This window comes from Rhineura floridana, chromosome 2 (genome assembly GCF_030035675.1).
Source record: "Rhineura floridana isolate rRhiFlo1 chromosome 2, rRhiFlo1.hap2, whole genome shotgun sequence".
Classification (NCBI taxonomy): Eukaryota; Metazoa; Chordata; class Lepidosauria; order Squamata; family Rhineuridae; genus Rhineura; species Rhineura floridana.
Genome location: NC_084481.1, coordinates 127,020,302 through 127,036,897, shown reverse-complemented (window position 1 = coordinate 127,036,897; position 16,596 = coordinate 127,020,302). Strand labels below are relative to the sequence as shown.

At 41.1% G+C, this 16,596-nt stretch overlaps 1 protein-coding gene across 1 annotated transcript in view; it reads left to right on the top strand.

Moving 5' to 3' along the window:
- Positions 1-15,878, top strand: part of SPON1 (spondin 1) — a 488,651-nt gene extending 472,773 nt beyond the window's left edge. The window contains exons 15-17 of the mRNA XM_061610510.1: positions 4,473-4,637; positions 7,236-7,499; positions 9,600-15,878. Of these exons, the coding sequence (XP_061466494.1) occupies positions 4,473-4,637; positions 7,236-7,499; positions 9,600-9,763 (593 nt within the window). The 3' untranslated portion in view covers positions 9,764-15,878. The remainder of the gene's footprint in view (positions 1-4,472; positions 4,638-7,235; positions 7,500-9,599) is intronic.
- Positions 15,879-16,596: the final 718 nt, after the last annotated feature.

Genomic DNA, 16,596 nt, shown 5'->3' with positions numbered 1-16,596 from the left:
ATTCCACCTCAAGTGGAGCAAATGATGATGGCCTCAAGACGCCCTTCCATGGTTAGAATATATGAGACTACATGGAAAGCCTTCTCGACATGGTCACAATACAAGGGTCTAATTCCAATGAAAGCAGGTATCAACGAGATTCTCTGCTTTGTGCAAGATGGATTATCCCTAGGTTTTAGGACAAATACCCTCAGATGTCAGGCTTCAGCCCTTTCAGCAGTTCTGTCTACATCTCCTGAGAAACCACTGGGATCTCACCCATTACTCAAGCATTTTCTCTGGGGGGCAACGGCATCGGCACCTCCTAAGATCCATCGTTACCTGACTTGGGAGCTCCACAAGGTGTTAATGGCCCTACAAAAGCCCCCTTTTGAACCTCTAATTTCTCTATGTCTCCTATCCTTTAAGGTCCTATTTCTTGTGGCCATTACTTCAGCCCACAGAGTGTCTGAGTTGAATGCCCTGTCTGTCGACAACAATTTCTGTGTGTTCCATAAGGATAGAGTAGTCCTATGTACTGTTCCTTCTTTTCATCCTAAAGAGCTGGTGCTTCCTTCCTTTTGTCCTAATCCTATCCACCCCACAGAGAAAGCTTGGCATTTGCTGGATGTGCGAAGAGCCCTGAAAGTATACATTTCTAAAACAAAACACCTGCATCAGACAGATAGTTTATTTGTCTCCTTTCACCCAGTGTCATTAGGGAAGAAGGTATCTTCATCCACGCTCACTAGGTGGATCAAGGCATGTATCACGCTAGCCTACACCTCACTAAAGTAAGCCTGGCCAGCTAGGATAGTGGCACACTCAACGAGGACAGCAGCCACATCAGCAGCATTCTCACATCATGCATCGCTCATAGAGATTTGTAGAGCAGCTACTTGGGCCACACCTAATATGTTTATTAAACACTATAAGATTAACACACATGCCTCAAAAGATGCAGCGTTTGGGAGGAGGGTGCTATAGCACGTTCTCCCAGATCACTAGTATACAGGCATACCCCACTTAAACTCGCTTCACTTAAAGTCACCTCGCTATAAAGTACATGCTCCATACTCCACCATACCCCACTTTAACATACGCGCTTCGCAATAATGGACACTTAATGGCATGACGCCGCTGCCATCTAGTGGCGATTGCAGTGCAGTACATGCATAGATAATTGCTTCACTTTAAGTACATTTTCACTTTACATACATGCTACGGTACCATTGCGTATGTTAAAGCGGGGTATGCCTGTACTCAGCCTAGCGATATTCCCACCCTACATGGGTCAGGTTTGGTATGCCCCACCTGAGATCAGCTTTTCCATGCACAGGAGAAAAGACATTTGGTCTTACCATAAAATGGTTTTCTCTGCGCATGTCTAAAGCTCCCTAGGAGAGCTGGGCTGCCATTACTGTTTTTTCATCTTAGGCCTACAGCAGAGAGCGTATGAGTGCTGTTGTTTACTGTTAGTTTCTGTGGTTCCTACTGTTTTTTTCTTGTTGGTTGACTTGTTATCAAGAACTGAAGTAAGGAGCTGCACAGAGCAGGAAGTCCTTGTAAAAAAAAACTCATTAGTGCTCTTCTGCCTTCAACTGCTAGGTGGTGCTATAACCCACCTGAGATCAGCTTTTGACATGCACAGAGAAAATTGTTTTATGGTAAGACCAAATGTCTTTTCTCCTTCTGCCAGCAGCCCCAGGGGTACTTCATCCACAGTGGCACCTGACAAGTCTGAATCAGTACAGTCCACTCAGCCACCTCATTCTGCTGCATTTGTAGACCCTAGCCTCTTATCCTAGACTTGGGCAGATCAGGGAGAAGGGCCTAGGGAAGGATGGGTCAAACAGCCTAGGAAGGAAGCAGCCAGGCCCAGGGCATCAGAACTGAAATATGGAGTGGGCCAGAGAAATGAGGGCAAGAGGAATTGGCCAGAAGGAGGACCCTGATGGGCTAAACAAAACTGAAACAGAGAATGGACAGGCTGGACAGATAGGGGAAGTGCATATGGACAGGAAATGGAGGGGAAAGGGAATGATTTGAAATAACCATCCAAATCCTCACTTTGGAAATCTACTTGCCTCTGATTTCCATTTTTCACAAGAATTTGATATTTTGCCAAAATTATTCACATTGAAAAATAAATATTCATCACAGTTATGTTTATCTGACCACAATTTGAAAAAACAGCAGATATACATATATAGGACTGTTTCTGCCTGTTTTATATTTGTTGGCTGACATGTGTGCACATTTTCATGGGACCATTTATTTTATTTATTTAAGACATTTATATACTGCTTAATCATTAGCATTTCTAAGTGGCATACATAAAAAGTAAACTAGACAGAAAATGAAACTATAAAATAATAAAACAATAAATCTAGATATTTTCATTAATCAATCACTACAGTTCACAAAGTGCAAAATCTCATTTTCCCATGTATGGACCATTTCATATGACATGGTCCGAAGACACGGTTAATCAGTAGATCTTATCAGGGTCCATCTTGCAAAATTTTGGCCTGCATCAAAACCTCATCCAATGAGGGTTGATGCAAGCCAGAATTTAGTGTGCAAATGAACTATGATAAGATCCACTGATGAACAGACTCAAGTCAAAATGAGAACTCCACGTCCTAGCCATCCAACCACTGCATATAAATCTGTCCAGGGTTTTCCAGTGCTGCATGGCCACTAACGTCACCACCACTGGCAAAACTGTCTCTGGATCCTCGTGCAACACTGGCTCCCTCACTGCAGACCAAGTTGTAACTTTATGCATAAAGCCCACAGTTCATGGCAGTGCCTTCTTAATTTTGCCACTGACGATTGGCAGGGTGGTCATGAGGAACCACTGGTCAATCAACTCACAGCCAGGTGATATGTGTCACTTCTGGAAAAAGGTGGAGATATTTCCTAGGAAATTAGACTTAATCCAATTATTGGGGAAAGGGGCTAACTGGAGGCTACCTCTATTTCTCTCAAGAATTGCTAAATAAGGGTGTTTACTTGCTGTAGATATGGTAAATGTTCTAGAAGCTTTGTGTGGCATAGTGGTTAAGGTGCTGGACTACCACACAGCCATGAAGCGCACTGGGTGACCTTGGGCCTTTCACTGCCTCTCAGCCTCATGAAAACCCTATTCATAGGGTCGCCATAAGTTGGAATCAACTTGAAGGCAGTACATTTACATTTTAGGCTTCTACTTAAGTTACTATTGCTGTAGTGAGCAAATGCCTCCTCATTCAACCACTATGGAGAGGATCTTTGGTGGGAACCACTAGGGCTTACACTGTAGCTTTCTCTAATTCCTTGCAGTAGCGCTGTGGTCATTGCTCAGAGCAAAGCTAAAGTAAACACATATTCTCAGGGCACATGTAGAGTTCCAGTTGAACTGAGCTTCTTAACAACAGCTTATACAGCTTGAGGGGTTGCCACTGAAACAAGAGAAATGGCAGAGGGAGTAGGGCTAAGCGAGAATTTCAATTCAGTTTGTGTTTTAAGCTGAATGTATCAAATTTGCACTTTCCAAAACAATATGAGAACTGAAACACAATCATCCTTCAAAATTCATACTTATTCAAATCTTGTGATGCAGTTCACTAACCAGTGTTTACAAAAAAATCATATATTAGGGGGAAGTGTGCATAAAAATGAATATATGAGTGAAAATAACATGCACGGATGCATTATATTAGGATCAATTGCTTGCAAAAATGTGTACATTACTCAAAACTGCCTACAAACATGTGTTCATTAGGAGAAATCTGTGCTAAGATGCTGAAGAATTTTCATGAGGATTTTTTTTTAAATCGCCAACTGCTGCATAAATGTGGAGAACTGAATTTCAGATTCAAAAAATGAGAAACTGACAGATCTTTCCATCCCTACAGGGGAGATGGGTTAACTCTCTCCCCCCTCATATCCCTGATCCAATTCAGGGAGAGGGGAGGCTGCTTTTGAGAACAGAAAAAGATATTGGGAGACCTGATCACAGTTCTCCAGCAATTTCTGGCTTGTCTGTCAACAAGAAGTGAGAAAGATGGAAGAATTTGTGGGAGGAGGTCAGTGGCCTAGACTCTCATGAATAGAGAAGAATTGGGAAGAAACTGGGGAGCTGGGTATGCCTGTAAGGAAGGAAATGGAAGTAGTGTTGAGGAAAGCAATAGACTGTATGCTACTATGTCCAGACTTCTTCAGACTCTTGCTACTGAAACTATGCTGAAGCTATAGCTTTACTCTGTTTGTAAATATATCTGCCAGCTGTGTACAGAGTGACTCTGTGATGGGGTCACCAGTGGCTGCGCCCTGATCACCAGTACAGGTTTGAGTCAACAAGCATACTCCTCCATTGCAAGTTCTCCCATGTTACCCAGCCTGTCTTTATCAAGTAGCCCCATCCCCCAACTTTTCCCAAATGGCTGGACAATATTTTAAAATTAAGTGCTGGCTGTGAGTTAGGAAATCTTTCTTCCCTGCACTAGATACCATTCCCTGTATGCTGTCTCCTTGGTCTGAATGGAGCGACTGCAGTGTAACATGTGGGAAGGGGATGAGGACCCGACAGAGGATGCTGAAATCTGCAGCAGAGCTTGGAGACTGCAATGAAGAGCTGGAACAAGTGGAGAAATGCATGTTACCCGAGTGTCGTAAGTACATATGTCTGGAACTACTGGAATCTGAAGGCCAATTGGCTGTGTCCCACCCCTTTCTTCCTTTTTAGCATACTGCTAGGCCATAAATGTGTTAATTCTGCTTGCTGTGATAAAGTGCAACTCCTGACCTGATTGTAGCCTTGCATGGCTATGCTATGGTCAAAGCACCATTTTCACACCAGTTATCAGGGCAGTGCTGTGGACAGCTGATTGACTTGGGCCAGGAGCAGGGAACAAGGAGTGTGAGGGAAAAGCCAAAAGTCAGGTCCAAACAGCAAGTCAGGGTCAAAGGACAAACCAGAAGGCAAAAATCAAGAAACAAGGCAGAAATCAGGATGAAAGAACAACCAAGGAGATAGTAACACACTAGAGCACAAGAAGACCTTGTTGGTTGAGCAAGACTCAGCTGAAACAGGGATCCCTTATACTCCTTCCTGTCCAGAAAGAACCATTAGCCAGCCTGAGCAAGCAGACTCAGTCCAGGGACTGAAGGTACTTCACTGATAAGGCTCACCACACAGGGATCAGATGCTAGCAGCTCCAAACACAAGGCAGAATGCCTGATTTTATCCCAAATGGAGAATTTCTTCTATCTCAACTTTGGGAGAGCCCTATTCTTCCATTTCTGCTGAAAAATGTTTAAAATGGTAGTGCAATATTATTATTACTACTACTGTGCATCAGATGCCTTTAGGGGTTAGAGCTGAAGCCTCTTGGATTAGCTGCACATTATGACATCAGATGATTGACAGCCTGCCCACTTATCAGCCTCATTCACCTGTCAGATTTGGTCCATGGAGCCAAAAAGATTCCCCATCCCTGAACTAGAGACCTCCAGGCAATGCTTAGACCTCACTGCAACACCAGAAAATGGTTGGGGTTTACCCTTGTTTATCTGAAAATCTCATAAATTGAGTCCAGCACCCTATTGGAACTGCCACATCACTGACTGCAATCCTGCCATGCCACCTGGAACAGAAAAGCAAGATTAAATATGGACACTTCAACATTACAGTTTGGAGCAAACCTAATAAGATGGAACATTTATGTAAGAACCAGTCAACTACAGCTGGAATCCAAAGAGGCAAGGCCCAGGTCCCCGAGCCCAAGCTCCCGCAGCCGCCCCCCACATAAACCATTACCACCACCACCAGCAGAAGCCCGGGGAGCAGCAGCTGAGCGAGCCCGAGGACGTGGAGAGGAAGACAACGTTGAAACAGCAAACAGCTTCACTGTAACAAATGCCTGTTGCCCTTCTGCCTCTCGGGAACTGCCGCCCCCTCTAACACCACCTCCTCTTTCTTGGCAGTGCCAATAATGATAATGTTATTTGTTATTTAATTTTATTTGTTTTTATAATGTTATTTGTTATTTAATTTAATTTTTGTAAATTGTATTGCTTTTATTGTATTTTTATTGTATTTTTATATTGTATTTTTATATCTGTGTTTATTTTTCTTTGTAAGCTGCCTTGAGGGCCTTTGGCTGAAAGGCGGGGTAATAATAATAATAATAATAATAATAATAATAATAATAATAATAATAATAATAATAAGAGACTTCCCAACAGATAGCTCATACACTTAACTGCTATACCCTCCCAGCTCTCAAGTGATAATGACTGCAGGATCTTTTTTTAATAAGCATGATACATAATCATCATTTACAAAAGTAATAGTGTAGTCTAAGAATAAAAAAATAGGTAGTAAAATATAGCATTTAAAGATTCATGGAACGTACCTATGTCATCCTTTTGTGGCTGATTTTCCATAGGCGATGGAAAATAAAATAAAAACTAGTGAAATAGCTGTTTGGGGGTTCCATTGCTCCATCTGTTTATCGTCCCCCACTCTGTCCCTGTTTCTGCCCTCCGTCTTTCCCTCCGAGCTACCCTCTCCCACAAGAGTGCTCAATCATAACTCTAATTACCACTTATATCAGCCTGCCAAGGATTCAGGCTACTCTCACTGGCTCTGAAGAAGAGCAGTGCCACTGGATTCTGTTATGGGAGGCACGAATGAATTCCTGCCCAAGATAATGGGTAGGCATGTTATAGTGGAAGAGACAGAGGAAAGGAGAAGGGAAGAAAAAGATTACTGATGTCGTGCCTCAGGCATCTCTGTGTCTGTGGAAGGGATAGATCATAACTATTGTCTGTGGCGGTACAAAAACAGCACCTGGGCCTGTGAGTTCTAAGATGAGCATTTCACCACCTCCATATTCAATCCTTCCTGACCAAGTAGAGATCACGACTGATGGTGAATAAGTCCCTAACAGAGTAATGTGACTTTATTGTCAAAACATAATTATAAGAAGATGCTCTATCTTTTAGCTTTTAAATGTGTGTTACTGCAAAACAGCCCTCTCCAACCTGAGACTCCACAGCCAGCATGGCCAATGGTCAGGAATGATGGGAGTTGTAATCCAGTAACATCTGGAGAGCACCAGATTGGAGAAGGCTGCTGTAAAATTTGATATGAGACCATAATGGAATTTTCTAAAATGTTACACTAAAAAAAGTCATTGTTCTTCAGCTTCATTTGGTTAGGTAACTTGATTCTTCTAACACTATTTATCATTCTGTCTATGTAGCCATTGACTGTGAGTTAACAGAGTGGTCTCAGTGGTCAGAATGCAACAAGTCTTGTGGGAAAGGTCATATGATCAGGACAAGAATGATAAAAATGGAACCCCAGTTTGGAGGAGCTCCATGCCCAGAAACTGTACAACGTAAAAAATGCCGAATAAGGAAATGCTTGAGAAACCCCAATATTGAGAAACGGCGATGGAAAGAGCCTCGTGAAAAAAGGAGAAGTGAACTAGCAAAAGAAGATGAAGATGGTGAGCAATTTCCAGGTATGTGTAGGATACATTGTAGCACCACAAACTGATTAAAAGAGGAACGAACTGGCACACAACCCTAGACTATAAAACTAGTTTATTTAAATAACTGATTGATCCTGAGTGATTGATAGATCCTGAACTAGTTGTGGGGATCACAGGAATGTTAAACCCTTTACATAAAATTTGGTTGACTTGTAGATTATTAAAATGGTTTTTAAATAAATCACATTAGTTTATTTCTGTACTAATTACAACCCACATCATCCTTTTCAAGGTGACTAACAGAACTGTGCACAGCCCCCCTGATCTGCCCTGGGGGCACGACCTGGTCCCCCCCATCAACTCAACCCCCCATCTGTTCCACCCTGGATCAAGTCCCGAATAAGTTCAGGGAGTGGAGCTGATGTTTACTTGGGGGGTCAAAATAAAAACCCTAATTAAACATCCAGCCCAGAGGGGAGCAGGAAAGGGGACATTGCGTCTCCTTCTCTTCCCCCTGCGCAAAGAGGGGGGGATTCAGTTCTGCTGGGTGTTCCTTCACAAGAAGCTTCCCTGCAGAGAAGCTGCTTGAGAAGCAGTACCCCTGCACTTCACAGGATCGATGCTTCCGCTCAACAGCGTCATGCAGAGGCATTGATCCTGCAGAATGCTGCTTGCAAAGGAACATCTGCACTCCAGAGGATCAATGCCTTCTCTCAACAGCTCTTGTGCAGAGGCATCAATTTTGTGGGTGCTACTTTGCAAGCAGATTCCCTGCAGAGAACCCACTTGTAAAGCACATCCCTGCACCCCACAGGTAGATGCCTCCACTCAACAGCAGTTGAGCAGAGGCATCCATCCTGTGGGGTGCCGCTTTGCAGGTGGCTTCTCTTCAGAGAAGCTGCTTGTGAAGTAGCAGCCCTCCACAGCTATTGAGCAGAGGCATCAATCAAGTGGGATGGTGTTTCGGGAGCAGAGCATCAGACAGGAAGGAGAATCAAGTGGTATTGTCTCCTACCTTTTCCCAGGAAGAAGATAGGTCTCAGTCTTTCCTTCTCTTTCCTGCCCTGTTCCCTGACAGCCCTGGATCACTCTGTGCTGCCCGACCTGCAGAGATCCAGGGCCGTCTCAGCCTGACTCCACTGGTGCCCAGAATCCACTGAATCAGCCCATTTCAGCTTGGACCTCAAGCCTCAGCCAAATCTGGTGCAGAGCCCTAGTGACTAACACCTGAAATAACAACAAAAAAAAACTCACCAAAAATTACAAAGGAAATACAACTTTCCTAAACCAACTGCAGCCCCAGGCACCATTTTCAAAGCATTGGGCTTTATCCAGATTTAGTCATGCACAGAGAGACCCACTAATTTTAATTGGCATGTCAAACTCAGGACCGTCAATTTCAGTAGGTCTGCTCTGAATAAAACTTAGTTGACTACAAGTCAAGTTTATACTTTTTCCTAACAATTGAATGGGAACACATTCCATAGCTTCAAGACTCTCCTTCCATTTGTCATTAATCCCATCTATTTAATAGAAGCAACCCAGTTAACATACTAAGTTGGGCCACTGCAGTGCCTTATGCATTTGGAAGACGAACCTATTTACACGAGCAACATCTGTGACTCAAAATATACACTGTGTGTGTGCTGTAGTTTGAATATATTCATGAGCCACAGACAGGCAGTCCACTGAGAACTTCTACAAGTACAAGATATATCTCAAGGTAACATGCAGAATGACCTGTGGAGTCATCATTATTTACATATGCAACCAATTTTAAAAGTTTGGGGTTAACAGCAGAAATAGGAAAAAAATAAGTAACCACATAAGGAGAGCCTGTCCATCTAGTTCAGCATTCATTTACACAGTGGCCAACCAGATGCCTGAGGGAACCTCACCAGCAGGATTGGAGTGCAAAAGCACTCCCCACCACCACCGTGGTTTCCAACAGCTGGTATTCAGAAGCATTCTGCCTCTGACTATGAAGGCAGAGCATATCCATCATGGCTCATAGCCATTGATAGCCTTATCCTCCATGTATTTGTCTAACCCTCTTTTAATTTGTGAAGAAGTTAGAAATGTCAAACAAAGTTTAGTACTGACCCTCATGCTTTTTTATTTTAATTTTAGGTTGTAAGATGAAACCATGGACTGCTTGGTCAGAATGCACCAAATTGTGCGGGGGTGGAATCCAGGAGAGGTTCATGACAGTCAAGAAGAGATTCAAAAGCACTCAGTTTACTAGTTGCAAAGACAAGAAGGAATTAAGAGCCTGCAACGTTCATCCTTGTTAGCAAAACCTGAGTCTTTCAGATAATGCACTCTGAGCTAAATGTAAAATCAACCTTGATTTGATTTTTTTTTAAAAAAAGAAGATATAAATTGTGTATATTAGTTTTCATTTTTGCAGTGTGGTTTGCTTATTAGTCTTGCTGGTGCAAGAGATATATTTTATAAATATTTCTTCACAAATGTATGCTGAGAGTGGCTCTTTGATGCTCCAGCTAGCCCTTAATGCATAAAACTAGTGAAGTCATTGTAAAACTCCTATAACTTTGAAATTATAGACATCTCTGTGTGGACGTACCATAATCATAGAAATATTACCTGTAAATACATAGGGTGCATGCATAACAACATTGCAGACTTAAATATCTATTTGGATCCACTTTCAAAATACTCAAAGCAGTGCCTCTGTGATTACACAACTATGCCAAGGAATTTCTTCAATAATGCTGCTTCAATAATACTTCAGGTGCATAGTTATCTTTTAAAAATTGTGTTTATAGCAATCCTTTGAGACGTTTATTTTTCCTTCATGAAAATGGTAGGGACTTCAGCAAAATCAAGCATCTTTTGTTTGTTCCCACTTTCAAAAAGGAAAGCAAGACTAAACTGTTTATATATGAAGAGCAGGAATGAGAACATTTTCTGTCTGCAGGCCACAAATTAACCATTGGGCTGCATCTAAGTAAGGACACAATTCACATTCAGAAAGTCATATGCAAGGTCAGGGATGAGGAACCTGAGACTACTTTAAATCGTTAGACGATTAGCCTTTCTGGCTGGGGTCCAGCTGGATGAGAGTCCAGCAGCATCTAGAAAGTCAAAAGTTTCCCTTTCCTGTGCTAGGTGATAAAGTATGGTAAACAAGCACTTACGTTACAGTAGCATTGGGGAACCTGTGGCCCTCCAGATGTTGTTGGACTCCATTAGCCCCAACCAGCCTAGCCACAGGTGAAGTTGCCCGTCTCTGATTTAGAGATTATGCTTGCACGGGGCAGACCTGAGCCAAACAGATCTCAGGAGTTTCTGGGAAAACTGCCCAGCACCAGAACTTCAAACTTTGTTCTACCAAGTGATTCTAATAAGGGGAAGAGGTTTCTCGACATAACTTCAGACACTGCCTTTGCTTCTTTCAGACAAACAGCTTCCGTTTTGTCTCCTCATCTCCTGGTAGAGACATTGCTCCCCTGATGTAATTGTCACTGCATCGATCATATTTTTGTTTCTCCTTAATTTCCTGCTAGTTTTCCAATTGTGTTGGCCATATTTTCAGTATATGTTTTCAGAAAAAAATAACTGCCTTGTAGGAGCAAACATGGGGGTGCTGGTATCATATCTTAGTATAAAAACAAAAAAAGTAACTATTGGAAAACTAATCAGAACTTGAATAGTGGGATATGTGCTAGCATTGTTAAAAAGGGGAATGGGGTCAAGAAGAGGGTCCGAGACACTTAGGGGTGGAGATGAAAGCCACTGCATTTCTGTTTAAAATGTGAGCCTGCATTACAGAAAGAATCATTGTATGCTGTTGCAAGATGAATATCTTGAACTAATCCTTCATCATCTTTCCTGCAAAACCCATTATTGGTTGACTTGTCCCATGGCAGAAAAGTAGGGTGCAGTTGAACTAATAAGGGCCACAGTGTGGCTGCAAGGTGGGTTGGTTACCTGTCCCTTATACAGTCAGTTGTGTTCAACATGTGAAAATTCAAACTAGAAAATATGCTGAAAGTGTTAGCTATTCTGTATGTTAGTAGCATAGAGTATCTTTACATGAATACCTTGTTCATTTGCTTCAGCTTTCACCTGCAAAAGCTTCAGAAATATACCACAATGAAGAAGGCAGAGAAAGACCCTATTAGGAAAAGGTTATATAACAGAGCTTGGAAAAGTTACTTTTTTTGAACTACAACTCCCATCAGCCCCAGCCAGCATGGCCACTGGATTGGGCTGATGGGAGTTGTAGTTCAAAAAAGTAACTTTTCCAAGCTCTGTTATATAAATAGTTTAAGAAGCAAGCTAGAGTCTACCTATAATTCTCATTGAAGAATGGGTGCATGGACTGCTGGTAATTTTTTGGTCTAGTGCAGCAGATGACTCCCAGGACTAATAATGTAAGCATACATCTTCTTCAAGGAAATGTTTGATTGAGGGGGGGAGTGAGGCATACATGCCATGTAATTTTGTCAGAGCAGCTTAGTACAGAGCATCAGGCTGTGAGGTTATAAATGCTTTTGAAGGATAAGAGATGAGTGTGGGTTTCTGGAGGTGCAGGGAAAGTTTCAAGTAACTTACCAGAGTGTCCTGTAAAACATTGGCATTTCAAAAACCACAGGATAAAATGGAGGGCCTGTTTTCTCATTGTCTTCCACTCTCTTTGCCAAACATCATCTTCACTGTACAATTCTTTTCTAAAAAGGAATGAGTAGAATTGGAGAGTCCCAAAACTATGACAATATTGTTGCATAATAAAGTGCAGGGCAATGCCATCAGCCTACAATAGGTAAGGGACGTCCAACTATTTCAGGAAAAGGATTATGTTCTGCACTCCAAAATTCCACAAGGGTTTCTTCTGCATTTGTCATGTAGGTGCTGGTGTTATGTTAACCATCTTGTGCCCATTCCTGTGCTGTAGCATTTATCAGCAGCAGCACTGTGTGTTGGTCTCCTGTTCTAAAAAAAAAAAGTTCTTTACACAGGGAGATTCACTTAATGCTAACTATTGAGCTCTGGGAAAATACAAACACCTCTTCCAACAGAATACCATGAGCACATTATACATGGAAATTTATAGGTCTTCTATGTAACTTTTCTGAGAATGAATCCAACGCAACAAGAATCTAAGTTCCTACTCACAGAACCATTTAAAAAAAACACTATGTGGTCAACTAACACCAACATCACTCTTCTATGCATCCAAACACGCCTTCAGAATCAGTTCTCCTTTTGAGACATCAGCCTAGCTTCCATTTGGAGGCAGGCTTTGCCAGCTAAGTTAAAATCTGAAGAGGTAGGCTCTTTACTTTCTTATTATAGCCATTATAGACATTTTGAGAGAGGCCTTTTTATTCAAGATAAGTGTATGGTCTTTTGTTTGGATGCCATTCAGTTCTCTTTGGTTTTGTCATGCCAAATTCAAGAGGTTACTTTTGATAGTCCCAAAAGGTTGGCAATAACCTTTTTTCCAAGAGCCAATGTGCACACCTAGAGCATCATTTGCTATTTCCACCTAGCCTCCAATTCTTCACCATATTCTTTCTCATAAGGCTTCTCCAACTTTGTTTCCATATTCAGGAGCCATATTGGCATGCTGAAGGACATGTCCTCATTACAATTAATTGTGGTGAAGGAGTGTCTTCTTATGTACCATTATGACAGAGGAAATTGCACTGAGTGGGCAGCCATTTCCATTGTAAATCAACCAAAAATTGTCGAGGGCCAAGAAACAAGGGGAAGAAGGATCAGGAAAAAATAAGGAGGGCCCTTAATACAGGTACAGAAATGTCTTGAAAAAACAAGCACACTTATGAGTTAATGCATGAGGATTAGGTTGACACTCATTTTCACATCCCTGTTTTTAGGTATTTAAGATTCAATTATGTTTTCCTTCAATAATTTATGCATTAACTTCCTCGTATTATAAAGTTATTCAGTCAAAATATGCATGAAATGTGTAATCACTGGAATATGCCCAGTTGCATTTACTTGCAAAAAGCAAAACAAATCCCCCTGCATTAAAACGTTGTTGATTCTTTTATGCTGTGTTTGTATTAAATTAGTAATTGTCCCAGGAAGAGTGCTGGCTCCACTGAACTAAGTAAGAATGTTGTGCCTGATTCCCATGGACTTAATAATTTGTCATTCACTGCCCCCAGTATTTGATTGACACAGCAGCTGATCCATGAAGTTGCCAGTAATGTCTTTAATATCTAATAGTATTATGTTTGGTTGGCTGACTTTTCAAAGGATTGCTATCAGGAAGCATGAAATAGCTTGCAGTTGAAGACAATTTGATTTTTCCATCAACTGATAAGATTGCTGTCCCAGTTCAAGTTGACCAATTTCTTGTAATTTGATACAAATGGTAGGGGGAATCTTTAAGCTTGTTTCTTTTTGGAGTAGTAATAATAATAATAATATTTTTTTCAAAATGAAACAAAAAATGAGACTAAGGCTGCAATCCTATACACACTTCACCTGGGAGTAAGTCCACTGAAGTCATGAGACTCTTGAGTAGAGATGCATAAGACTGTGCTGTTAATCGTATTTAACTTAAGCTAGATGGAGGCTCTTAAACTTGCTTTTTTATATTCAGGAAATAAATCCCAAAGTGACATGGAATACACAGCATTGTTACCTAATCCTTGTAGTCTTGTAATATTTGCTGCAAGTCAGCCAAAAAAAAGATCACATTTCTTTTCTTGTACAATAATTCATGCCTGTTGCACACTTTGGAACTGAAAGCACAGGTATAGCTTTAGGAATATTATGCACCTCACTTACCATTTATTAATATTCTGCACATTTTCTCTTCTTACATAGTCTGTAGAAACTTTACAAGCAGAAATGTTAGGTTTTAATAAGACCAGTAGGTTTTAATAAAAGCAATTTGATTTTAAAAACAAACAAAACCAAGCCTTTTTGATTTCATGTTTTCATTTTTGTTGGTTTTGCTTCACTATGGAATTTCTGAGAAAGCTGTCATGGATATATTTCTTACCAAAGTCTTGTGTAGATGTTTTGTATGTAGTTGTCTGGCTAACACATTATTATTTTGGAATAAAGACATGTTTACTATGAAAACAATGTCACTTGTGTGTTTCAGTTAATGGTACAGATTCCAGAACATAGAACAGACCTTAAGAAGCAAAGTTCTCTATATGTACACATATTATGTCATTGGCCCAGCCCCTTCTGAACCTCTCCGCTTCTCCTGATTGCCACTCACACACACACACACACTTTTTGCTCCCTCCTCCAAGTTCCTAATGTCACACTACTGTTCACTACTGCCACTTAGGAATTAGATGTGAAAATCAGAGGCATGATCTAGTCAAAGTTAATCATGTAGTACTATTGATTTCCATTTGAGATGACGTACTAAGCACGTGCTATGATAGTTAAAGCAATATGAAACTGATATGAACAGGAAGCTTCTTGGTCAGACTATTTGCCCCTCTTGTCTAGTAATGTCTGTTCTTATTTGTAGCAGCTCTCCAGGATCTTAGGCAATGGTCTTTCACATCAGCTGATACCTCAGAGATGGGGTACCTGTAGCCCTCCAGATGTTGATGGACTACAGCCCTCATCACCTCTGACCAGTAGCTATGCTGGGTAGACCTGATGGGAGCTGGAGTCCAACAACATCTGGAGAGCCATGGGTTCGTTTTAACTGGAGATGCCAAGGAATGGGACTGAACATGGAAACCTTCTGCAAAAAAACCATTTGCTCTACCATTGATCTATTGGTTCTCCCTGAACCAATACTGCAAGGACAACAGGGCAGCTCTTTAACCATTAAGCCAAAGCAGCAGATACTACATACTATGCACTTGAAGAGTTATTGTTTATATACATATAATGCTGTCAAGAAAAGCAAAGATAGCTCAGTATTGCATTTTCTTGCTTTTTTTGGTACTACTTCTACTTCATGCTTTTACTCTGTGAAATAGATAGATAGACTGACAGACAGATAGATAGATGAGATTAGTGCACCATATTTCAGGTTTAGTCATTCTCAAAGCATTTGTAAGGTCAAAATCTACCTAAAGGAGGAAAAGCTATAAGGCAAGATCTGACCTATTGTAGCTTGGCTTACTAACGACAGGCATTTCATTTAGCATGACACACCAGTTAAAAATTGCCTTACCTCATGTGTGCCAACTCAAATCACTGCAATCTGCAGAACTTGCACTTGTAAAAGTGCCATTCAGTGTCCATTCTGTGTTTGTAAGGAGGCATGCCTGTAGTGTGGCAGTACCTGTACTTAGGAACTCCCTGTATAATGCCACTAGGGAGGTATCATCATGGTGTTCTTTTCGATGCCTGCTGAAAATGTTTCTGTTTTGGCAGGCCTATTCAGACACATGATTGGCTACATGTTTTTATTGTGTTTCATTGTTTTTAGATGTTTTTAACAGTTTTAAATATGTTCTTATTTTGTTTTTAATTGTATCTTTAACACAAATGTGTTTGCCACCCTAGGCTCCTTTGGGAGCAAGAGTGGGATATAAATTTAATAAAATAAATAAATAAATAAATCCTTTAAAAAAAAATCAGCTATGTCATCTACAAGTTTTGTCTTTCTGTGCATGGATGGGAGTTGAAGAATCACCCACAATATATTTCACATTTTTCAAGCCTTTTTAAAAAATATAATACTCCTTCCCCATCATACGGTTGTACTTTGCTCTTTAACCAATAGTGCATTTGCTACCATTCCCTTCCACTACTGTACTCGATACATGACCTTGTATACGGGCAGTGCCAGACAGGGCCTACATTTGTACCAAGGCCTAACATCTGTTTTCAATGTTACTCAGTAGTGGAACATATTTAAATAAGAACAGATGGGATGACCCTGAGTAGGTGCAGAGTTCATTTCTAGGCAGCAATAAAACATCCACACACAAAGGTGTTGTCACACTTGCTTCGGACACATGTCTCTAAACATCAGCATGTGCTAGGCAGCTAGGAGAACTATTCCCAATACTACCCTGGCTTTTTTTCTCATTGAGGTTCCTATCTGTCCAGTAAAGCTGACTCAGGTACCAGGTTTTAACCAAAGCAAACTGGAGACAAGCATGGGTAACATTATGATCATATAATCTAGATAGCAGAG